The sequence below is a fragment of the Trachinotus anak genome, unplaced genomic scaffold (genome assembly GCF_046630095.1).
Source record: "Trachinotus anak isolate AG129_WGS33_773 ecotype Australia unplaced genomic scaffold, CSIRO_AGI_Tana_v1 ptg000001l, whole genome shotgun sequence".
NCBI classification, from domain to species: Eukaryota; Metazoa; Chordata; class Actinopteri; order Carangiformes; family Carangidae; genus Trachinotus; species Trachinotus anak.
The window spans coordinates 5,664,454-5,689,350 of NW_027273852.1; the positions used below are offsets into that span (position 1 = coordinate 5,664,454).

Here is a 24,897-nt window from a genome sequence, read left to right on the forward strand (position 1 = left end):
TTTCATCCAGTTGTGATTTCCACCTGGGCCATTGGCCACATGAGTCATCACACACACACAAATCAACAGGGTTTCATCCAGTGGCTGTCACCTGCCTGCCAACATCCAAGGGCAGTATTTCACACAACCACCTACACACAAACTTACACAAGCACAGATGTGCTTTCAGAATTGTTGACAGTGAAGCTCAGTGGAGCTGCAGCAGGGATGACGACTGACAAAAACAGATTTGTGAATGTGACTAATGCAGCGTGCCCTACAGCCTCCTCTGGTCTGCACAGTGTTCATTCTCCTGTATGAAACAGGGCTAAGATTACAGTCAGCGCTCACGCTGAGCTTTGACCATTCCTTGGCTTCTCTCTTCCCTCTATTTCCTCCTGTCTTACAGTAGGAAGGAGAGACCCCATCCCTTGCCCACTCTCCCCTGCTGCTAGCTAGCACCAGCATGGCAGACAGTCGACAGCCAGAAGACGGTGCCCCCCAGTGGGACCCATCAGGAGGGCAGGAGCCGGGTGCTACCCATGGAGCCAATGGCTATTCTGCCTCAGCATACAGGACGTGCCAGCCCGGTGGAGCCCACATGGCTGCAGCCTCCTACTCCGCCAGGGAGAATGGCTTCAATGGGGAGCTTACTGGGGCTCACGCTATAACTGCAGGTAAGGCTTCCTTATAAATTTACTGTTCTACCTATTGTCAGAGCCTCACTTGGAATCTGCTTGCATTTAAGGATTGCACTTGATGATGTCAGTGTGTGCATTACATTATAATCACTGACCTAAAGGTGAGATATGAACAAATTTAGAAGGGGAAGGTTATTGAAATGAGTTTAATTGTCTATGAATTTGGATTTTAGAGAGATCTGTGGAAGCCCATTTCAGCAAGGAAAGATAAACAAAACAGAACAGCATTTTTGAGTCATGATTTTGACTTAAAGAGACATAATTTTTCCAATGCATCATATACTTTTGACTTACAAAATCAATGTTAGGGACATTTTGTGTCTTTATTAATGAGTTCAGTAAGAGATGGGGGAGATGGGGAATGACATGGAACAACAAAGGTCATGAGAAAGGAACAAATGGGCTACATTGTGGTTTATGGTTGCTGCCTTAAGATCCTATACCACCAGGTAAGGCTGGGTGCTATGACTTCAAATCAATCTCACAATAATTTCAAACTTTTTTTTTTTTTTTTATTAGATAGGGATTTTTTTTTATTAGATAGGGATAGTGAGAGTGTGACAGGAAAGTTGAGGGGAGAAAGAGAGGAGATGACTTGCAGCAAAGGGCCACAGGTCAGATTCGAACTCCGGGACGCTGCGGTTAGGACAAAGCCTTAATGGTACGTGCTCTACCAGGTGAGCCACCGAGGTGTCCCCACAATGATTACGGACTTTTACCTTAATTATGATTAATGAATGATTAGTTTGGCACTTATCAGTCTCTGTCTTTTTTTTTGAGCCATGCACTCTACATATTCGACAATGTGATTGGGTTCCAAGTGATTAAATACATTTGTGTTGTTATCTTAGGTCACTGAAATTGTGTTTCTGCAGTGTGTAGCATTTGACTCCTTTTTGTTCAGTGTCGTCTTCACTGAAGCTTAAACGGACCTACACGGCATTCATTTTAGGTATAAGCTGCTCAGACTGAAGCCAAGTGTCTTTGCTCAGGTAATCCATATTGCCTGAGTGAATGTGGACTAATGTTAGTTGGATGGGGTGGAGGCTCATGACTGAACATGAGGTAGTGTTTTTTTAAGGGGACAGTTCATGAACACACACATTGGGGAAAGTATGAACCATATTAACAGACAAGGGCAAGATTAAGTCGGTGAGAGGCTCTGAATATAGGTTTTGATTCTTTTTCAGTCAATTGCCCAGCCATACCACGAAGGCACCCCTAGAAATTCAACATTTTGACTTGTGTAAATCATTTTGTATTATACTGACTGTAAGTTATTTTCAGACTTAAGTTGTATCTCTAATAGAAGCAGTGAAATGCTATTTTATGAGTGGAAATGGAGAGCAAAAGCACTTTCATGTATATAAACCTAGCCCACAATATTCAAGGCTTAATGTACAAATGCTTTAAACATCTTTGGAGTTGTTCAGAACTATATTTAACTACAGTACATCAGCAAAAGTGTGTCCAACCCATTTATGCTCGCATAGCGACATGTAAATCTTACCGTAAGTGTGTGGATCATAGCAGATAAAATATGCACATCCTAAAGGTAGTTGGCACCTATTGGATAGTCAGAATCGTGGGGAGTGGAAAACATAATGATTTTTGCTGTCAGTTTTAACAAATGTAAAAATAGAAATTAAGTGGAGATGAGGTCTGTCGTAATGTGTGATTTCATAAGTAAGAATCTGATACGGAAGCATTACATCATTACACATCTTTTTGACAACCAAGGTGCAACCACGAGCAAAAAATCAAAGTTTAGCTAAATCCATTCTGGTCAAGTCATTTCAATGCCCTGAGCTGCTGGCACAATGATGACACAGAAGAGATGGTGCTAAAAAGGGGTTTGCCAATAAGTGTGATTGGCAAATCCAATTGGCAATTACAAGTGATTCTGGTGATGTAACTGGTGCCAGTCATGGTGAAACAGATCAGCAGTTTGATAACAGAGGAAAGTCAGAGAGCCCATTCTTGAGTATACCTGCTTTGTGTGTGTGTGTGTGTGTGTGTGTGTGTGTGTGTGTGTGTGTGTATGTGTGTGTGTGTGTGTACATTTGTGTCCTGTCTCTTCTTGTGCGTGGGCGTGCAATACTCTGAGTCCTCACTAGAATCACATACTGTTATTAGCAGTGCTGTAATTAACACATAAAATCTGTGTCTCTACCTCTTAGCCCCCCACCCCATCCACACTCGCACCCTGGAGACAAGAATGATAATGTACCAATGGTGTAACCATGGCAACGGCTCCCCTACAATTTACTTTGCCAGGGCTTTTGTTCTTTTTGACTGTAGCTTGCCACAGACAAAGCTCTTTAGCATGCGATGACAAGAGCCCAATTAACCTCCCATCTCCCCATTATTAGGTCTGAACTGATACCAGTTTTGAAGGCTTATAACAGTATTTATTTAGTGCGGATACCCATCGCCATTTTGTCATTTTTCTGGCCTTAATGTCCATCTTTAGTTATTTTGTATCAATCAATCAAGAAACTATGCAGATAATTGTGTGATGATTACATATACCATTGCATGCATGGAACTGCTCAGAGGTTGAGGTGAAAGAAAAGAGTCAGTATAATCTCTGGATTATAATCACATAATGACACTTCACATCAATTATTATTATTAATTATATGCAAGACTGTGGAACAAATAACTGCTAGTCAGAATTAAATGATATTTTAGATTTTTGGATGGTAATTAATAGGCAATTATACATTACGTCAACAAACTGTGACTGTACAGTCTTTGAGATGGGAAAGCCATTTTAAAACTTTACTTTCATCCTCATCTCATGGTTTTCATCATTAAATGGAACTTCCTGAGATATGATACACTGTAAATCCTTTGAATGCATCATTTGTCTCAAGAGCTGGTCCTCAGAGGCTCTGAAAAACTGTTCCTGCATTAAATGTGTCATCCATCAGAGAGCAGAGATCAAGATCATGAGCTCAAGAGAGAGGATGTCTCTATAATCAGATCTCTAACAAGTATCTTCATTATCACTATCACTAGAAGCTACAATATTCATACACAGTGGTTAGCAATGATGCACTGTAATATAAAATGGACAAAATGAATCTGTTTAAAAGGAAATAGAAAGTCCCCCTCTCCTCCAGATTTTACTGACAGTAATCTGTAATAATAATGATTATCAGCGTATCAATACATGTTGTATAATCATCAGCATAAAAATGACACATTCTCTCAGCAGCTGTAAAAACCAAAGCTGTGTTTGTCTGCAGAGCATCTTGTCAGCATACATTAGCATTGCTCCAGAGCTAGGCAGGGAAGGGAGTGGGGGTGGGTGGGGGGGCAAGTGGGGCAGGATGGGTGACAGAAGGGCTGATGCTGGCACTCAGTGAACTTCCTGTCCCTGTGAAAAGCTCTTCAGACACAACAAGAACTATCGAAGCACGAAATTGCCCTCTTGACTTTCCTTTGAAATGAAGTTGAAAAAGTCAGCCAGCCATGTGGGAACTGGTCAAGAGAAAGAGTTGAGGTACTAAAAATTAGAGTGACCTAATAGAGACAGAAATAATGCTAAAGGTTGTTGAGCTTATGCTAGGGAGGGGTTGGCTTGCACAAATCAAGGAAGCCCTTGTGTTATATTAGGGAAATAGCATTGACTGATGTTTATGTCATTGAGCTGACGTAAGTTACTGGGCATTGTGTCAAGAAGCCTGGACAAGATTTTCTGTTGTTAAAGTCCATCTCATCAGCTTAAATCAGTATGTTTGGCAGCAGCAGAGAGGGGATTTGCCAATTGACACTTCGGTTTGAAGTATGGATACAAACAGAAATGTTTAAATCCAAAGTGAGAATCCCTAGGACACATTTAATGAAACTGATGCCCATTGGCTGAAAGAAGGTATTTAGCTTTTTTACAGAATATTTTGGCACTTAAAAAATGCTAATATGAGCATGTTTTTGACAAAGCAGTGAACATTTTTAAGGACATAAGAGCAATATAATGTTACATCTAACTAAAAAGATGACAAAAAAAGTATTCCACTGATTTTGCATTGCATTTATATAACATTGTGGGTCTTACATTGGGCAGTTTGAGTAAACGCAAGTCAATACAGCAGAACAAGAAAAACCCGTAGCCTATATTACCCTCAGTGCAACCAACCACCGACAGTTCAGCTGATTCAGCTGTGTTTTCTAGTAGTAGTGGTTAATGTAGCCTGGAGCTGCTAGCCTCAAGTAGAGATGAGTAGTGGGCTACAGATACTTGTATAAGTCCCTCTCGTAAATATGAAATTTTCCTGCACATTCAAAATCTCATTTGTTTGACGGTTTTTTATATTTAAGATTATTTTCGTAAGTAAAAATATAGAAATAAAAACTTTGCCTCAGAGGTCTTCACAATCTGTACAACATATGACTTATGATATTCTTCGGCTCTTGTTTTGGAAAACACAAATGGCAAAAATTTCAGGAAAATAAAAAGAGGAGCGATTCCTCTTGTGAGATAGATGGAGATGCAGTAGATGCTGTATATACAGGGAAGACGTGTAGAAAATTACAATATGGAGAAACATAATTAGATGAAGAAAATACAAGCAAATATTAAGTTAATATTAAGGGTAATACATTTTGTAAATGTCGTCACCTGTGAGAAAATGGTGACAAAATTGGAGCAGAGGAAGTGGTGTCCAGATGTTTGACAGCAGAGAAGCTACTGCAGTCAGAAATATCGATCATGAGTTTAATTAAAGCTTTACAATAGTGAGTGTGGCTGACAGGTCCAGCCTCATCTCACAGTAGGAGGTCCACTGCACAGTATTGATATTCAGTGATGAATTGATGAATTCCTCTTCATAGCAGAGGTGCAGGTGAACGGTATATTGTATAACAACTGTCGTTATAGCTAGAAGTCTGACGCTGTGAATAACAAGCATTGCAAAGAAAGACATCAGATGTGGCATTGATGGGATTATGTGGTGTGACCAACATAATAGAATGGACTTTGTCATTTCCATCATGCAGATCTTGTAATTATGAGATAGATATCTAAAATTATGATATATTTAATTCATTAATGGATCCATCTCATCGCCATAAAATAAAATGACCTGTCTTCATATTTTCCTGACAAGCGACATCTTGCGGTCATATGTAAAATGTGAAATGTGAAAGTTTGTCATGTGACATTACGTCTTTTGTCCTGTTTTTTTTTTTTTTACATTCAGCCTACATTCAATGAATCACTAAGGTCATGCAACAAATATTCATATTTAATCTGATCTTTTGTTTGAAAATAATATACACAGAATAAATATTTTTTGTTGTTTCACTGGTCAAAGTAATAAGTCTGAGTAATAATCATTGCTGTTTACTGGAGGCTGTAGACACAGGGGTAGAAGGCTGACAGAGCCACGGCATATTGCTGGCATCTGAATTGGATGTGGACCCGCGGCAGTGGCCCACCAGCAGTCTGTTGCTATGGCAACCGCTTGCCTTACACATTTTGGGTGCTGGGTGATATCATACCAAACAGCCACTCCTGCTCTCTCTGTGCCCTCTCAGTCTTGCTGTGTGTGTGTGTGTGTGTGTGTGTGTGTGTGTGTGTGTGTGTGTGTGTGTGTGTGTGTGTGTGTGTGTGTGTGTGTGTGTGTGTGTGTGTGTTGCAGTCTGGCTGTGTGTTGCGTTGACTCAGGGCTCCCAGTCGTAGTGTCTCCTTAGAGAGAGAGAGAGCATTCTCAGCCTCAGTCTTTCTAATCAGGTAATACATGCTTTTATTTCACCGGGAGACTGTGTGTGTGTGTGCTTCGTGTGACTTTTGGTTGTTGATGAAGATCTACAGACATGGTGCAGCATTTCTGTATATCAAAGCAGCTGTTTGTGCATGTGGTTTATTCTGCTGTCAAAGCGAATGAAAGGCAGGCGGGTCTGTCATTTGACATCACTCTGTCACATAAATGCTGAGACAACCAGACCGGGCTTGTTTTCATCACCGCCGGCTAGCTTTGCAGAAGTGACAAGGTCATTTTCACAGTACTATTGCTTTGTGAATGTGCATGTCTTTGGATTTGTTTGAAAGAGTAAACAAGCTATAATGTCTAACTGAATCCAGTGGGTCACAGTTTATTTGGATTCTCCACCTACAGAGAATTTACAAAGTATTTGTAACATTTCACTAATATTTGTTGAGATTGTAATGTTCAACTAATGTTAAACAATGTATGTACAGATATTCAGCCAACAATTAGTGAATATTTTAATGGCTAGGGTTAGGTTTAGCAAAACAGTTTGTTGAATCTCAACTAAGAACCTGTTGAAATGTTACAAATACTCTGTAAATTGAAGTGTTGCCATCCAGTGCCCTTGATATTGCTTTTGAATCTCACTTTAAGTGTATGTCTGAAAGAGATTGCATGTTTTCTATTTTTTTATTCTTCAAAGGCATATGCTTGAGCGCTCAGTTTGCATTTTCTCTCTTTTTTTCAGACATTCATTTATCTCCACCTGCAGTTTCAATCGGTTTGTTCTTTTGCCAGTTTTCAGCATAAATTCTGGCTGGGTGGCAGAACCTCTCCTCGTTCACCATCCCTAATATAGTGCCACCTCACAGTGTCGTGTGATTTGCTTCAGTTGCATAATTAACCTGTGCTTCCACTATTCCGTGCTAGTGTTTGGAATACCTTCTGTATGTATTTGTTTTTTGCTTTGAGAAGCTTTTGAGACTTATCATGGACACCATTATACAAACACTGAAACGGATCCTAAAATCTTAAAACTTTCCTTTGAACTTCCTTTGGGCACTGAAACTGAAATAAATGTTCTTCACGCACAGGAGGTGTTGTCTCACTGAGAAAATGGGATCATTCACACTGTTTTTCAGGTTTATTTTCCCCCAGGTCTCAGCTCTAGGGGCTGTTTTTATTTGTTTGGTGTTGCACCCATTGATTGTGTTTTACATTGACTTCTTTCAGCACTATCTCACAGTACTGGAAGAAAGGATATTGTCTGAAAGCAAAGAAAAAGTGGTACACGTTTATTGCACTTTGCTACTGAAAATGGGAAATGGCTGCTTTGAGTTGGTGAGTGGGCTGTGTTAAGTGTTCCCGGAAGATGTGCGTGTATGTGTGTAATTGCATGTGTGTGTATGCCTGCCAGCTTGTTTGTGTTGATGTGTGGGTGATGTTGGATAGAAAAAGGTCCTGAAACAGCAGCAGTAAACGCATCACACTGCCGCCCAATCCCACATAACCACTGTTACTATGCAAATGAAGGCATGTTTGATTAGAACTGCGCAGTGCCCCTTGCGTGCCAGACTATATTTAAACTGATTCTTGCGTACATAAAGGCAGACAGATGTAAGCGTAAATGAAGAGTTGAGCTGAGAGAGGGAAATTGTCTCTACTTTGCTCCCAGTTTTGGGCAAAATTGATTAAAAAGTCCTAGTCCTACATTAAAACGCACACATTACTGTCACAAATTCACTTCTTTGTGTAAGATTCACCTACTGATTACTCTTGAAGGGTTTCATCTTAAGCCTTTTCCTTCCAGTGTCAAACAGCCAGGCAGTGTTGACAGCCCTTCTCTAAATGTTGACACTAGTACTGTCATAAAGACTTGAATTGTAATATTACTTCAAATGTCTTGCAAATCAATATTGAATTTTATTTATCTGCGAGCTGTAATTTCTTTTCAGTGTCATCTTCAGAGTGGGTAGATGCTTTACCTTGATCAGATAAAAGAGAAGGAAGGGGATTATAATCTGCAGTCTGGCTGTTCAAAGTCCACAGCATCAAACAGCTCACATTATCTCACAAATAAATCCATTGCCAAGTGGGCTGACAGAGTTGTGCTATACACCAATTTGATTGACAGATTTGGATAATATAAATTAGCAGATAAAAACGTAGTATGAAGTATGAAGTACCAAATTGTCATGGTCAAGTGTTTGAGCACTAACGGTGTGGTCCAATCCTTTACAAATGATTCAATTGATTAAATGGTCTACAATCCATTATAAAAGTTGTCTAGTAGTCTAGTGGTTAACTCTACACACAGTATAACCTCGGCTCTCACAGTTCAGTTTTAGCGAGGGAACTCTGCCTCTGTTCTTTTTCTGTCTTTGTCTCTACTGTTGCCATCAAATAGAAGCAAAAATGTCAATTTTCAAATTAAAATGATATTTTTAGATTCAGGTCAGATGTGATGGTTTTAGTAAGAGTCCATGTGTAAACATAGTCTGGCACTGGCTAAATAAAAGTAATGATTCCTTGATTTTGATTATGAGTGCTCAAAACCAAGTCAAAATCTAAAACAGTAGTAAACAACTTGTAGTGATAACCTCGAAACGTTTCGGGTAAACCCCATGGATTCATATTTGAAATGTTGCGGGAATGTTCTGGGATTAGTATGATTTTTCTAAAGCCAGCATTTTAGTAACATCAAGTCCTTTCAAATGAAATATCCTCTCTTTTGCAAAATAGTGAAAAATGAACACATTGTAAGAAAAAAGTATTTTTTATCTCACACTACAATCTTATCTGGTCCAGGTTTAATTTTCAGTCTGTACTTTTTTAAGGATGCTGTGTTTCCATGGTGACACTCACAGCCTTCACCAACAGCCCTAGCATCCCTGCAGTTATGGAAACAATTTCAGCTCCCTCACACTGGCTTTCATCTCAGGCTTTGAGTGACATGATTCAAAAATACAGTAAAATGAAATGCATGAATCAATTTTTTGAGAAACTTAGTAGGTGTTAACATTGATGTACAGCTTGAAAGTTGACTAAGCATCATGTTGTCGTCTAGCGACATTTTGCATCACATTTTACTAAAACCTGGAAGCTACTCAGTAAAACCACTTCTGTCAAGACATCCAGTGTCTCAGAAAGGGGACACGGGGCTTAACTGAGGTTGTCGTCAGCAGGGGAGAAGTGCTGACTCGGACTGAGGATATCTTTGGGTGGCGAAGAGAGAAAGAACACTTTGATGAACTCCTGAACCCGACCAACATGTCTGAGAAAGACTCGGAGGTAGTCTCAGTCTTATCTCTGGCAGAAGTCTCTGAGGTAGTTAAGAAGCTTCTCAGTGGCAAGCTCCTGGGAGTGGATCACATCCTCTCTGAAATGTTGGAGGCTCTGGACATTGTTGGGCTGTTCCTTGCTGACACGCCTCCTCAGTGTTGCGTGGAGTTTGGGGACAGTGCCTGTGGACTGGTACACTGGGGTGCTGGTTCCCATTTTCATGCTTCCACAGCCAGGGCTGGAGGCATTATATTTTTGAGTTGTTCGTTCAGTCTCAGTAATGCCGTTAGGGAATTTGGCACAAACATTCACTTGGACTGATTAGATTTGGTGATTAAAGGTCAAAGGTCAAGGTCACAATGATGGTTTGTAACCATATTCTGATTGGTAAGTTTGTAGCCGTATTCTGATTGGTTAGTTGATTTGTAGCCATTTTCTGATTTGTTCGTAGGTTTGTAGCCGTACTCTGATTGGTTAGTTGGTTTCCAGCTTTATTCTGATCTACAGGCCAGCCAATTAGAACAGAGCCCCAAACTGACCAATCAGGACAAGTCTACAAATCAACCGCTCGCAATAAGGCTACAAATTGACCAATCAAAACATGGCTACAAATCAACCAATCAGAATAAAACTACAAATTGACCAATCAGAATAAGGCTACAAATCAACCAATCAAAACACAGCAGTGTTACCATTAAAGCAGGCGTTGTACTGGACCGTTTTGCTGAGGAGAGTGCTGAGCTGGAAGCTTTCGATTTACCAGTTGATCTACTGCATGTTCCAGTCCTCATCTATGGTCATGAGCTTTAGTTAGTGAAAGAATGAGATTGCGGACACAAGCTGCCAAAATTAGTTACTTCCGCAAGGTGGTGGAAGTAGCGTTAGAGACAGGGTAAGGAGCTTGGACATTTGAAGAGAGCTCGGGGGAAAAGGTGCTGCTACTTCATGTTCAAAGGAAGGTGGTTTGGGTTGCAGATGGATACAACTTTTCAAATTAGCCCAGTTTTTCTAAATACTTATTAGAATAATCTCAAAGTTGATTGACCTTGTGCGTTTGTGTGTGTGTGTGTGTGTGTGTGTGTATGTGTGTAACTTTCGGTACTAGAGCAAGTGTCAGCACGGATCGTGCAAGAAGTGACAGCAGAAGCAGTGGCAGTGCTGAAGGGAGAACAGGAGACTCAAAGGCTGCCATCAGGTAAACCACACACACAAACACACTTACATACACTTACATACACAGCGGTTCTATCCAGCAGTCGCAGGGAGCTGGAGTCTGTCCCTGGCATTAGGCAGGGTGCATCCTAGAGAGGTCGCCAATCTTTCAAACAGCTACAGTATGGGAAAGAGTCACCAGTTCACCTAACCTTTGAGTCTTTACACTGGAGCACCCACTCATTCTACTGAAATATTAATACTGAGTTGTTGTTTTTTTTTGGAGAAGAGTATATTTACAAAGTAAACAGTCATCCCTAATAATCATATGCGAAGCTCATCGCAGCAGAGACTGGGAAGAGATGATAATAATCCTCACGTGAACCTTAACCCACAACTGTGGCTGCGGAGAGTGATACAGCAGGTGTTCAGGTGAGCAGTGCAGCAGCAGCAGCAGCAGCATAGGAGATCCATCTTAATTTGAATAGCCGTCCTTATTGCAGAGAGTGTTAAAAAGATGTTGCAGTCAGTAGTGTAAGTCATGTATGAGTGAAGCAGTTGTCTGCTGAGCAAACTAGTGGGCTTTGCTCCATTTGCTTACCTCGCTAAAAGAGGACTATGGCACTTTTGAGAACATAGGTAACTATAAGTATAGATGATACAAGAAAAAGATTTTATTAAAAAAAAACATTCCTAAAATAACATTCCTAAAGATAAAAACAAATAGCAAAATTATAGGGGAATGCTGTATAAAGCCTTCTTAAACCTCATTTTCTAGCTTCAGGTGGAGCTGTGTGAAATCTGATAAATTGCCTCAAATGATCCTCATCTCTGCTTGAAACTAGCTGCTCAAGCTGCTACTGGCATAACACCTCTGAATCTCCTGTCCTGTCAGCAGTTGAGTTGCATTGTGGGTAATGCAGGCGCCATGTTGGACAAGGAAGGAATAAAAAATAAAATAGATGGTATCTCTGGCAACAGATGCTCAAAGCCCTTTACAGTGTGTGATTTATATGACTATGTGATTTCCTTCTGTTTCCTTCCCTCTACCTCCATTTGCAGTTGAAGACACCACCAATTTGCCTCCCTCTCCTCCCCCCTCACCTGCTGCAGAGCACTTTGGTCCTCTGGAACAAGGTAGGGCCAATGTGTTTATGAGAGTATGTCTCGAATGGAGAAGTGTGTGGTTTCCTTTTTTCCCATGACTGTAGCTTCTGGAGGTTTGTGGTCACCTACACATTGGGCTACTGATGTGGGTTGGCTCTCGGGGTACTCTTCAGTCCCCCCTCTCAGGACATGCCCCACCTCTAGGGGACACACCACACATTGATACCCCTTCAAGAAACCTGCTACATACCAAAGCTGCTAAAAGCAGGAACATGTTTTCCATTTTTCAGACATTCATTTCTTCTGAAATCCTGCTTCCTCCTCCTCATCGTACACCTGGGACAGATACAGTTTGTATCGTCATTGCCATCACCATTTATCTCTTAACGAAAGAAAGGCTCACGTGCATGACCACCTTGTTACATCAAGTACACTCCTTTTTTCATCCTCTTCTTTCATTTCCTTTTTTAACCTCCACACCTTGCTGTCTTCCCACACACTAATATGACAGCCAATTTAGGTAACCCTTCAACTTCTTGTTGTTTGTTTTTTTCAGTTGAATTACGTCTTGTGTTTTGCTTGTTTAATCATAGTGTTGTGTTTTCTTGTCATTGTCCACTGTCAGTCTTTTTGTATGTGTTTGGGTGTGACTACAGATCAGAGTTTTTAGCTCCATAAACATGAAATGCAGTCCAGGTTTACTGAATCATCTTGGTGAGCTAGTTAGTTGGAATGCCATGCTCACAAATGGCTGAAAATACCTAAAATCCTTCACAGAATTTGTTCTCTGTCTTTCATTTTGTCTGTTCGCACTGTGACACAGTTTCTTTCTATTTGACTTCCAAATTTTGGTTGAAGCTATGCAGTAATTTATGTGCCTACAAGAAATGGTTGTACACTGCAACTAAAATTTCTGTCTGCCTTATGCCTTTCCTTTCTGTTTACGTCTGCTCAGTCTGCAGTAGCTGGAATGTAATGAGGAGTGTCTGTAGGGTGGGCCAGCCATGCACTAAATTCAGATGGTCTGTTTTGTGACTTGTGCAGTTCAGATCATAGAGGTTAAGCCCTGCATACTCAGATGATGGGGTTCTGTGTTCTTGACCAGATAGAGTGATGAAGAGGTGTATTGGTATTATTTTATCTGCGGACGTGATACATAACAAGTAGGCACTGAAAGGCTCGGTCATCTCAGGGTCTTAGAGGTGGTGTTCTTTTAAATGAGACCTTTTTGGTTTTTGTGTGTTTGAAAATGATTTTTAGTAGGTGTCTGGCTGGACAGCTGTTTGACTGGATCCAGAGGTTTTTGTAGACGTAGAGAGGTTTGTGTAACAGCAATGGCAAAACACGCATTTAATGGATTTTGTTACTACTTCAACTACTACAGTATCAGTATTATAAGTGTTGTTATATGTATTACTTTTTGTATTGCCCTTTATTAAGGTTTAATAATTCATATGTGAAGCTCTTTGTATTGGTATCTCTATCAGATGATGCAATATACTGATTTTGCTGGTCTCAGAGTATGGCTGGCCCCCAAAGCTTGGTCATCTTTGAGTTGCTTGTCATTGTCTCCTTGTCAATGTCCAGTGTGTGTTGTGTTTCTCTTGCTCTCAATCAAGCCTTGTCTTCTTCTTGCATTCCCCTCTCTGGTGACTCTCTCTGTTTTTGTTGTGTATTTTGAATTTGTCTTTTTTTGTCATATTTTTCTTTATCTCCCTTTTCACTGCAAAAAATGTCCATCTTAAAATGTCACTGATGGATTTATCAAGTAAAGAAATTGGTAATCTTTTATATTTATCTAAAAATGTAAGGACCCCAACTGGCTCCAGATAAACTATTGCTTAAATATGATCCCCCCCATTCAGTCTAGTACAGTATCTTATCAGAGCAACAAATCTCAGATGAGGAGCTACGTCAAAATAAAATGAACAGGTATAGATCATACATTTTTGCACTAGCCCCACCAGAATATTTCTAGTTAAGATACTATACTTCAACAACTCAGCAATTCAATTTTATTTTTTTATTGGAAGATATCAAAAGCAAAAACAAACAAAAAAATAAATAAATAGAGCAAATGAATATGTTGACTGTTGTGTGTTTAAAAACAGTTTTTACACAGTTTAAAAGATCAAAAATTAAAATTAATGAAAAATAAGTTTGTTTTTTGACCAAATTAAAAAAAAAAAAAAAAAACCCAGCTTAATTGCCATATTGTCAATGTTTTCAAAGGCTCAATATTATGTTAAATCACCTTTAAAGTGGACATTCTTTGGCGTTTTCTCCATTTTTTTTTTCTACTGTCTTTTCCATTGTCTTTTTCTTATTCCTCTTCACTCTCTCTCTCTTTCAGTCTGTGTGTCCAGATTTCCCTGCAGTTCTTCTCCTTGTGTCTGTCTTGTTTGTAGATGTAGGGGATGAGGAGGAGGCAGGCCCTCTCCGCCGCTTCCAAAATTCTCGGGAGAGGTGCAAGTTCCTCGCCCCCTCCATCTCAGTTTCCGTGCCCGAGGACGACCCCTACCACTCCGACGAGGAGTACTATGAGCACCCATTGTTCAGCCCAGAGTGGACGCACTCGGGCTCTCGCCCCACAGGGCAGGCCGTGGCCTTTAGACAGATTGAAGGTGAACCACGCATGGTTCCTCTTTGCCATTTCCCCCTCCATCTCCGCTCTCTTTCTTTCCTCTTCTTTCTCTTTTTAACACCAGTTTCCTCTTCTGTGATTTGACCTCCTCCCTCCATCCCTCCCTCCTTCCGTCTCTCCGTCCGTCAGTTCGTCTCTTCGTCCGTCTTTGTGTGTGTTTGTGCGTCCTTGTGATGTTTGTTTGCTCAAAATCTGAGCAATTTCATATTTGTTGAACAGTCATATTTCTTTTTTCTTTTTTTTATTTATTTTTTTTATTTATTTCACCCAAAGCTATTGCTACCTGTGGTTGCCATGCCCTTAAGTCCAAGACATAGCAGGGATGTCTCTAAAGCAGGACAATGTTTTATTGTGATTCAGTCAATGGACACAATACACTACAATTTTCATCAATAAGACCTCAGGGTTGACTTTTGAGACATGATTTGAGGCCCAAACGGCTTTTATAAATACTGTATCTCCGAGCTAGCATGCATGACTAATGACCTCTGTGCTCTCAGCAAATCATCTCCCAGAGTTGTGTTTTGGCTCATTCCTCAGGACAACCCCTCATTCTGTTAATTATACTGCACCGTATCAGACCCTCTATACTCATCCCTAACTACTCATACACTCTCACTTTGGCAACAAGCTCCACTCACTCACCAGAATATATACCCACATACAACCTTCTAAACTAGTATAAACTAGTACTTATTATTTTAGTCTCTTTTAAAAGACAAGATAAAGAATATTTCTTTTCAAAATTGTTGGCCCAAATACGTAGACAGAACCTAGGATTTCAATAAGGCTACACAAGTACATTACATGGCCTTCTCTCAGTTCTCGGTTGTAGGCCACTCTCAGTCTGTTATCATCAAAATAAATCCGTTGCATGGACAGCTTCATCAGCAGACCAGAACTTCATTTATACCACGCCTTCTCCCAATGAATACACTGATAGACCTTAACTCCTCCAATTCTTCTCTCCATAGCAGCATGTCTTAGACAAATGCAATTAATAGAAATCTGGATGAGACTTAGAGGGCTAAACAGTATTGATCAATATCTAAATTGACATATAATCCTTTTGAAATGTATTAATTCGTTCATTAACCACATGACAAAGAAGATATGTGAAGAGTATGTCATTGACTGTGAAACATAACTTGTGTTTATGCAGACTGGATTTGTGGATTGTGGCTTGTTTCTCAGCCTCCCCCAACTCCACTGCTAAAGAAAAAAGTATAGTGGCAACATTGCTCTTACCACCATCTATGTCACACGCAGCAACATTGAGCTGCAAAGCTGCTGAACAGAATTTCCTTAACCTATGCAAGAACTAAAAACATTATACAGCCATGACTGCTGAAGAGCAAAGCTGAACGCCCCCACACTGACCATTACACAGTTAAAAATCCAGTCCATGCTGTGTCAAGAATCTGAAGGACTCTGCTTTTTACTGCACTGGACTGAATCTCTATATTTGGTCTGAAAAGCCAGAGATTTCAGAATAGTTCTGAATAGAGGTTCTTCTACAATAATATAGTGTTAGTCCATTAAGTGTTACTGCTTTGTTTATGTTTCCATTTTCCCTAAACAACCTTAGTCAGGTGTCAGGTCAGTCTAGGTTGCAGGCATGGAGTATGGAAGAGGAGGAGAGATATGGAAATTGTTATGTTTTTTACAAATCCGATTCTTGATGATACAGTAAATACAGATAAGAAAAATCAGAAAAGAAAAAGGAATTTCAAGCATGCCTTGAAGCTATATAACGTTATAGATTCCTTACATACTCTATACACTAAGCACCCAAATTAGAAAAGCCTCTAACATACAACACTCTGTACTATATATGTAATGTACCTATATGTGTAAACAGACAAGCACATTAGGTCATGTTTTCCCAGAGCTGAAAGTGTCCCATCACAAGTTGTGTTCTCACATAACCCAAGTCTGTGTTGCCTGTAGTCTTAATGTGTCCCCCTCTCACCCTGTTTCTGAGAAGAAGAGACCATGGAGGCTCTTACAGCTGAATACGAGGAGGAGGTGGAAGAGGAGGAGGAGGAGGAGGAGGAGAGTGCAGAGGCAGCAGAGTCCGAGGCAGCTCTTGATGAGCAGCAATGGAGTGGGGAAGAGCCCGAGCTGGACAGCCCCCAAGCTGAGCCCTTAGAGCAGGCAGAGGCCGTAGACGAGGCTCAGGACCTAGACCTGGAGCCGGTCGAAGCAGTTAGTGCTGCTGCAGAAAGCTCTATGGACAGAGAGGAGGAGGAAGCAGAGGGTGAGGAGAGCCCTGAGACAGGTGTGTCCTGCCCTCTGCTCTCCCTGCCTGCATGTTACTGCATTGTCCACTGTATAAAAACACCAAATGTGTCAAAGGGAACCCATAAGCATATAACATAAACATTATAATTCAGGTGGAATGGCAAGTAATCCTCTCTGCGCTCTGCTGCGGCTGCAAGGCAACACAGGCTTGTTGGTGAAAAGAGTCACATTCTTTTAACCTAACCTGATTTTATTGTGTGTTATATTTGCGCTTGCATTTTTCTTTTCCTTGCTGTGGTCGTTGGGGCCGGGCGTTTCGTATTGGTATGATGGAGTATTGCTGAACGTGGTCGTGCTTGTTTTACCGCTATAAGCTTACAGGTTTCTCATTATATCTACATGTGGCTTGGTGCTGGTATGCCAGTGCTACGCACTTTACCATGAATCATTCTTATTAAACATGGATCACTCATGTTATTATCATAATTCTGTGTACAGAATTTGCAGGGGATTTTGTGTTGGCTGTCTCATGTTCAGTGTGTTACAGTTGTGGGTAGAACCATATCTCATCAAATGCATTAGTTTATCAGCAAAATTCAAAATCATTTGAGTTGACTTTTGTTTGTTTTGTCACTGTTAGTCGGTGACAGCATGCAGCATTTCTCTGTCATAACCGGCAACTTCTGTACTTGTGATAATATTAATTATGCAATGACATTTGAAAGTCATAATTAAGACCCTAAATGAATCTTTAACAAAACGTGAATGCAGACAAATTTTAACTGGACAAAAATCTCAAAACATTTTATTGCACCTGAAAAGAATGACAGAAATGCTATTTCTTTTTGTATCTCATGTTTTGAAGAGTTGCATGGATATCCATCCCATCTGTTATTGCTTGTTTCCCATAAATCAGCATCACAGTTTCCTCATGCCGGTTCCGTCATATACCATGCCATATTATCATCCATCCGTGACTTGGTGGACCCCATAATCCCGCCGTACTTCTTCAGTGATGGCCGTATCATTGTGCTGTAAGTTTCTGAGGACAGCTTTGCCTGTTTCTGTAATAACGGCTTTCCAGATCCCTGCCTTAATATTATATCTCACTCGCAGCATGCCCAGGCAATACTTTTCTATGTTGATCAAAACAGCCAACTTACAGATGTTCTTTCAGCTTTGAAGATGGACTCAGACAAGCAGGGAAGTGGGTCCATGAGTCCAGACAGCATTGGATCAGAGAAACGCCCAGAGGAGTTTTTTGAGCCCCAGATCCAAGGGTTCTTTGCTGGTGAACGAGTTGTACCAGAGAGCCCCACCATGGATATGCCATCCTTTGTACCTCAGAATGTTCAAAACCAAGCCAAAGAATCTGCCAGATCACTCATGCTTCAGCCTACATATGGCGAGCCCATCACAGTGTCAGAGAAGCAGCCATCAGTGGAGGTGGTGGAGATCAGCAGCATTGGTGCACCTTCTGACTTCTCTTCAATGGGAGTCAGAGTTCAAGGAGGAGACTCAACAAGAGATACAAGAGACCGATCTGGCATGTCAGCATATTTTGAAACATCAACTATGGAGGCTGATGAGGCCCCACAAAGTAAGGGTGAGGGTTATTACGAACTGAGCAGAGCTGGTGAAGAGAAGAGTACAACTGATTCCAGGTCTCAGGAGATCAGTTACAGCACACTAGCTGAAGGTCCGGATAAACCTGAAACCAAAAAAAGTACAGCGGAAGACGCTGGAGTGTTCACACTTCCTGACAGGAGTAATGAATGCCGTCTTTCCCCAGGTAAACTGGCTTTAGAGCAGAGGAGTTACTCTCTTAACATCACCATTGGAGCAATGGATCAGAGTGGCCAAGGCAGACCTAGAAACTTCTCCCCACTGGCCACAGATATCATGTCATACACTAGTGGAAGTCTAGATGAGTCAGCAGACTACCTCCCAGTCACTACACCCTCTGTGGATAAGCCTCCATCCTTCCCTCCCCTGATCCTGGAGACTGCTGCTTCCATCACTTCAGATTCCTCATCTCCTCCAAGGACCACTGAACCAGTTTCAAAACCTAGCCCTGAACCAGAGTCGCCAGAATCACCGCAGGCCACTAAAAACTCCTATAAAAATGGGACGGTGATGGCACAAGACCTGCCCGAGATGCTGGACCTCGCTGGTACCCGTTCCAGACTTGCATCAGAAAACACTGACCCAGAAATTATCTGCAAAAAGTCAATTCAAGCTGATGTCCCTGCCTTTGCTGATGACCCACTGGCTAGCTTAGTTTCAGGGGAACAGAGTCCTGGGGCTAGAAAAAGTGAGAGCCAACTAGAGGAGATGGGCTATTGTGTGTTCAGTGAATATTCAGGGCCCATGCCATCTCCTGCAGATGTGTTTAGCCCCACAGACACTTCTGCACAGGTCTTCACCCCCTCTGTTCTGGAGGAGAAAGTGGCTGAGCAAGCAAGGAAATTAGCTGTCAGAGACACATCTGTGGAGGACAAGAGCCAGCCAGCAGGAACTGCTGAAGTTACTGAGGAGAAAGACCAGAAGCAGGTCAAGAGAGAAGTTTCTGTTGAAGAAAAAGGCAAGGAGATTGCAGATGGCCAGCTGACTAAATCTGCAAGTGAGCAGGAGAAACCACTTGCTCAGCCAACTGAGTCCTTTGTGACACCCACGGTCACTGTGACTCTAGAGGAAGGGGGGAGGTCAGTGAGTGAGACTGAACGACAAGCAAGTGGCGAAGGCTCAGCATCCGAAACTGAGATTGCTGACTACGAGAGACAGATCCGCAAATTAGAGATGGAGGACAGGCCTCTCAGTTTGGAGGAGGAACGAGAATTACAGGAGCTTCGGGAGAAGGTGAAGCTGGTCCACCAGGAGGCCTATGAGGAAGTGGATGCTGAAGATGTGTACCAGCTAACTGGAGTGGCCAAGGACCGAATTGCAAGGCCTGTGAAAACTTCACCTGCTTCGTCTGTGGAGAGCAACATCGATGATGACAAGCTGCTGTCCCCAGTGCTCTCACCTTCCAAGCTTAAACAAAGAGAGGCTTATGGCTCCCCAAAAAGAACAGCTTCACCAGTGTTAGGAATAAACAAAGAGGAGAAAGTGAAAGAGGAAGTAGAAAGAAAAATGAAAGAAGAGCTAGAGAGGGAAGCAGCTGAGAAGAAAATGAAGGAAGAGAAAGAAGAGGCAGACAAAAAATTCAGGGAAGAGGCCGAAAAGAAAGAAAAGGAAATGAAAGAGAGAGAAGAAAGGGAAAGGAGAGAGAAAGAAGAAAGAGAGAAAGAAGAGGCAGAGAGGATACTAAGGGAAGAAAAAGAACAGAAAGAAAAGGAGCAGAAAGAGCAGGAGATGAAAGAGAAATTAGAGAAAGAGAAAAAAGAGAAAGATGAGAGAGAGAGGAAAGAGAAAGAAGAGAGAGAGAAGAAAGAAAAAGAAGAGAGGGAAAGGATGGAACAAGAGGAGAGAGAAAAGAGAGAAAGAGAGGAAAAAGAAAGAATAGAGAAAGAGTTGAGAGAGAAGGAAGAGAAAGAAAAGCTAGAGAAGGAACTAAAAGAGAAGGAAGAGAAAGAAAAGAAAGAGAGGGAACTAAAGGAGATAGAAGAGAAAGAAAAGAAAGAGAGGGAACAGAAAGAGAAGGAAGAGAAAGAAAAGAAAGAGAGGGAACAGAAAGAGAAGGAAGAGAAAGAAAAGATAGAGAGGGAACTGAAAGAGAAGGAAGAGAAAGAAAAGCTAGAGAGGGAACTGAAAGAGAAGGAGGAGAAAGAAAAGCTAGAGAGGGAACTGAAAGAGAAGGAGGAGAAAGAAAAGCAAGAGAGAGAACTGAAAGAGAAGGAGGAGAAAGAAAAGCTAGAGAGGGAACTGAAAGAGAAGGAAGAGAAAGAAAAGCTAGAGAGGGAACTGAAAGAGAAGGAGGAGAAAGAAAAGCAAGAGAGGGAACTGAAAGAGAAGGAAGAGAAAGAAAAGAAAGAGAAGGAAGAGAGGGAGAAAGTGGCTGAGATGGACAAAAAGGCTGCAGACGAGCCTCAAGAGATGGCAAGACAACCAGAGGAAAAAGCAGAAGCTGAAAAACCTGTGGAGGCTGAGCAGGAGGGCGAGGGAGGTGAGGAAGACATGTTAGAGAAAGCAGGAGCAGAAGCTGGGGCAGCAGCAATCAAGGAGATCCCAGAGACTCGTGCTGCCATCGAATCAGTGGTAACAGTTGAAGACGATTTCATCACTGTGGTCCAGACCATTGATGAAGCAGATGAGCCGGGTCACAGCGTTCGTTTCTCGGCTCCACCAGAGGCTGAAGCCCTCTGTGTCGCTGCCCAGAAGGAGGAAGAGGAAGAAGAGGAGGAATCTGTGGAGTTGGCCCAAGAAGCAGATATAGAGGCTGCCAGTCTAGAGGAGGTGGGTGATGTTCCTGAAACCCCTGCCTCCCCCAAGAAGGAGGCTCAAACCATAGAAACAGAAGAACCGACAGAAAGCTATGATAGAGATGAGACCACAATGGACGACTCCATCCTGGACAGCTCCTGGATTGACACACAAGGTGAGATCTCTTTGGTGGTTTGCCCCTGAATATTAATCTTTTTTTCCCTTCCCTCCTCCTGCTCTGGATAAAACAAATTGAATCCTGTTTTAAGTTTTTTCATGTCCTGTTTTTCCCCACATTGCAGATGATGATAAGAGTATCCTCACAGAACAGATTGAGCCTTTGCCCAAGGTGCACAGCCCAGTCAAAAAGCCTGATGAGGTCCCAAACAAGCAGACACAACAGAAGAAGCCAGACAAACAGGAGAAGCCAGTCAAACCAAAGGCCAAAGGAGGACGGGCTAGAGGTCGAATCTCCACACCAGAACGCAAACCTGTCCGCAAAGAACCTGTCTACATCCCCAGAGAGGAAGTCAAGAAGAAAAAAGGTTCTTGTTATTTTGTTTTCCTTTTGATATCCTGTGGTTTATTTCTTACCTGTTAGTGTCAAAAAACTGCAGTCTGAGTTGCTAACTAACACATTGATTTGAGCTGTTTTTAATTGCCTTGGATCAGGGTTTTTTTTTATTTTTTATATGGTAGCACTTCATATTTTTACCATGGTTTAGCATCAGTCTCTTCTTATTGTTGTGTCTCTCTGCTTTTGTCAATCACCCTGTTTCCTCTGATAATGTAGCTGTGATAAGGAAGACTGAGCTTACAAAAAAAATGGAGACTCAATCTCTATCCCCAACCAAGAGGAGCATGATGAAACCAGCAGTCCGCGAGACCCGTCCCACACAGCACCACTCCTGCCCCAGAAGGAGAACCACAGGTGACACACTGCCTTGGTCTGTCACACAACTGGTGCTTTCTGCAGGAGAGTCACCAGAAGACCAGTCACTCACTGCATTTTACCTCCACTGTCAGCTTCCATTTGGTTTTCGCATCCATTTTGTTTTAGTGGTTTGTTTTTGTCATGTGGGTTTCTTTGTATTTGAACACAATAAAATTGACTGCCATACTTGTTTCATTTGGCTTCATTTATCTTTTTTGGGGGGGGTTTGTGTTGTTTTTTTGCTCACTCTCTCACTCTTCCTGAATAGTTACTTAACACCAGGCTGTAATGCATTGTTTCACTTACATCCTCTGCTTGTTTATTTGTTCACTAAGATGTGTGCTTCATGTATCTGTAACCACACCTAACAGATTTCACGGTACCCTTACACATCGCTCCAGCAAGGTCGACAAAAACAAGTGCTGTGTCTGAAATCACCCTCTAGTTCACTTATTCAATACACACTATTACTAATCATCCTCATTTTGCGTCATCACTGTCAACTACAGCCACTTAACAGTAATTTTCTCATCTGTGAAATGTGGAGCGTTGTATATATATATAGCATATATATATATTGTATAGTAGAAAGTAGTGCACAAGCCATGTAGTGTACTTTTTTAGTTCCAGTTTAGTTTTGTGGGCACTATATTTTGTCAGAATTCAGACCCTCAAATAAAATGGTGGGCGGTAAATGATGTGCACTATATAGGAAATAAGTGATTTTGGACACAGCCAAGATTTTTCAGCTCGTGTTAAATTACTCTTTAAATGAATCTTAATTTGCCATTTCCAGCAAACTGTTATGTGTGTATGTGCTCCAGCTGTCAGTGGTCTGCTTATTTCTCATATTAATATGCTAGTCATTTATGATTGTTTCAAATGTTTTGTTGCTTTCTCTGATGATGATGGACAGGATGTTTGGTCTTAAAAACCAATAAAACCTCTCTGACCCCCCTGGTCTTTTTTAAGAATTACATATCCACTCCACCACAATCTTATTTCAACCTATGGTTGCCAGGCAACTAGTAATCCATGGTTTTGTTCTGTGGTCATGATACTATAGACTCTGTAATGCTGCTCTGTCCCAAAGGCAGTTTGCACTTCATTTTCCCCTGACGGACTGAATTCTGTGTCACTGATGATGAAAGCTCAGTATACTGCTGCATTGCCCCAATTAGATTATTTTTCAGCATTGCCTTACATAATGTCCCCCATTCTGTGTGATATCTTGCCAAACCTTTGCAGAACGGAGCAAAACATTTCATTTGTCATATATCTTACAATGCCAAATTTTAATGTCTATATTTTTATATTTCTGTTCTTATGCAAATCAAATATCCTCAAAAGGATAAAAATATGGTGATAATCTCCCAAGGTGGTATATGTCAAAGACTCTCCCTTCGTCCTCCAACGTATAAAACTTAACACATGTATTCTGTCAGAGTATTTTGATTTCCCTGAAATTCTGTCTCTCTCTGTGTCCCTCAGAGGCCCTACCAGACAGTCGTCAGCCTCTCAGTGTTGCAAGACAGTCTCGCGACAGAGCATCGGTGAGTATACTCTGCCAGGCCAACAATGGCACAACCTCTGTCTCCAGAAACTCTCAGAGAAAAAACACGTCAAAGATTTACTGGCGAAGAGCCTAATTCACCAGTTGGATTTGCAGTAGAGCCACTAAATAAACAAGAGAAATTGAAATTAAGGAGAAACTGACTCTGGTGCTGGTTTCTCCTGAACAGTGCTAACTGTTCAGTCACTGCAAAACTGTACTTGCCCACATTAGAGCTGCTGTCTCTTTCATTGTTATTGGTGTGACATATTTCAAACCTTTACCTCTGGGTACCAACATGGATCTGCTAATACACAAGTTGCCTTGTGCGTCATTAGTGCATTAACTGAAACAATACCACATTAATTAGGCAGAATAATAATCTCTAGAGTTAAGATTCATTGATAAGCTGTTGCAGATTTCCAGAGCAACCTAATCATCTATTCAGATAAACACATTACATACAGTTTAAATCAGTGCTGTCACCCTTCTTTCTGAGTCCTAATCGCTGCATGAAAAACAGTCCATTGCATTCTTTATTAATACCACTTTTCCTTCGCATTTAATGGAAAAAATATTTATTCTGGTCAGTTGCTGTTGCTTTTCATTTGCTGTTGTTGCCTTGTTTAATGGGTTTTTGCACAAATAGATAAGACTGATCCATTCAGAGTGGTTTTTTTTTTTGTTTTTTTTTTTTTACTGAGTGGGTGTTGAATCACCCTGTGACATTTCTCCAGTGGCTGTGGTCGTGACTCCATTTTACTCCTCCGCCATGGTAATGACAGTCATTGTGTCTAAAATAACACAGTTTCTGCATTTCTTAAATGTCATGTCATTACAGCATACTGTAAGTGTATTCTGTCACTTTGAGCCCACATTATATACCACTTTATATTTGTAGACTTTGCAGTCTACAAATATGTCTGTTGCTCTGGTCTGCAGTGTAACTTAAAATCTTGCATGGGCATGGTGGTCAATATTCTGCAGATTCTTTTTTTTTGGCATCTATTGGATGAACATAGTTTTTAAATTTTTCTCTGATGTGTTCAAAATGAATGTGCATGAATGAGTGTTTTGTTGGACTATGATTAGATTCTAAGCAAACAAGATCTGGTGTTATTATCTCATTCCTCATCCTACAAAGGGTACATCAGATCTTTTGCATGTTGAAGCTCTGTTATTTTCATCACTCTTTTGTCACCCTGTGTCCTGTATTTTGGTGC

General features: G+C 41.2%; 1 protein-coding gene across 10 annotated transcripts in view; it reads left to right on the plus strand.

Annotated features, from left to right (window-relative positions):
* The window catches only part of map2 (microtubule-associated protein 2), a 93,998-nt gene that overhangs the window by 52,222 nt on the left and 16,879 nt on the right, over window positions 1-24,897 (plus strand). For 7 of the 10 annotated variants that reach the window (XM_071457760.1, XM_071458001.1, XM_071458084.1 and 4 more), the window contains exons 4-11: window positions 389-656; window positions 10,785-10,874; window positions 11,894-11,968; window positions 14,347-14,562; window positions 18,004-21,363; window positions 21,491-21,733; window positions 21,982-22,119; window positions 23,614-23,675. In XM_071457760.1, coding sequence (XP_071313861.1) covers window positions 446-656; window positions 10,785-10,874; window positions 11,894-11,968; window positions 14,347-14,562; window positions 18,004-21,363; window positions 21,491-21,733; window positions 21,982-22,119; window positions 23,614-23,675 — 4,395 coding nt within the window. In that variant the 5' untranslated portion in view covers window positions 389-445. Of the gene's footprint in view, window positions 1-388; window positions 657-10,784; window positions 10,875-11,893; window positions 11,969-14,346; window positions 14,563-14,620; window positions 16,864-17,742; window positions 17,861-18,003; window positions 21,364-21,490; window positions 21,734-21,981; window positions 22,120-23,613; window positions 23,676-24,897 lie in introns of those variants that run through there. The other 3 variants (XM_071457914.1, XM_071458376.1, XM_071458297.1) reach the window with 3 other exon arrangements.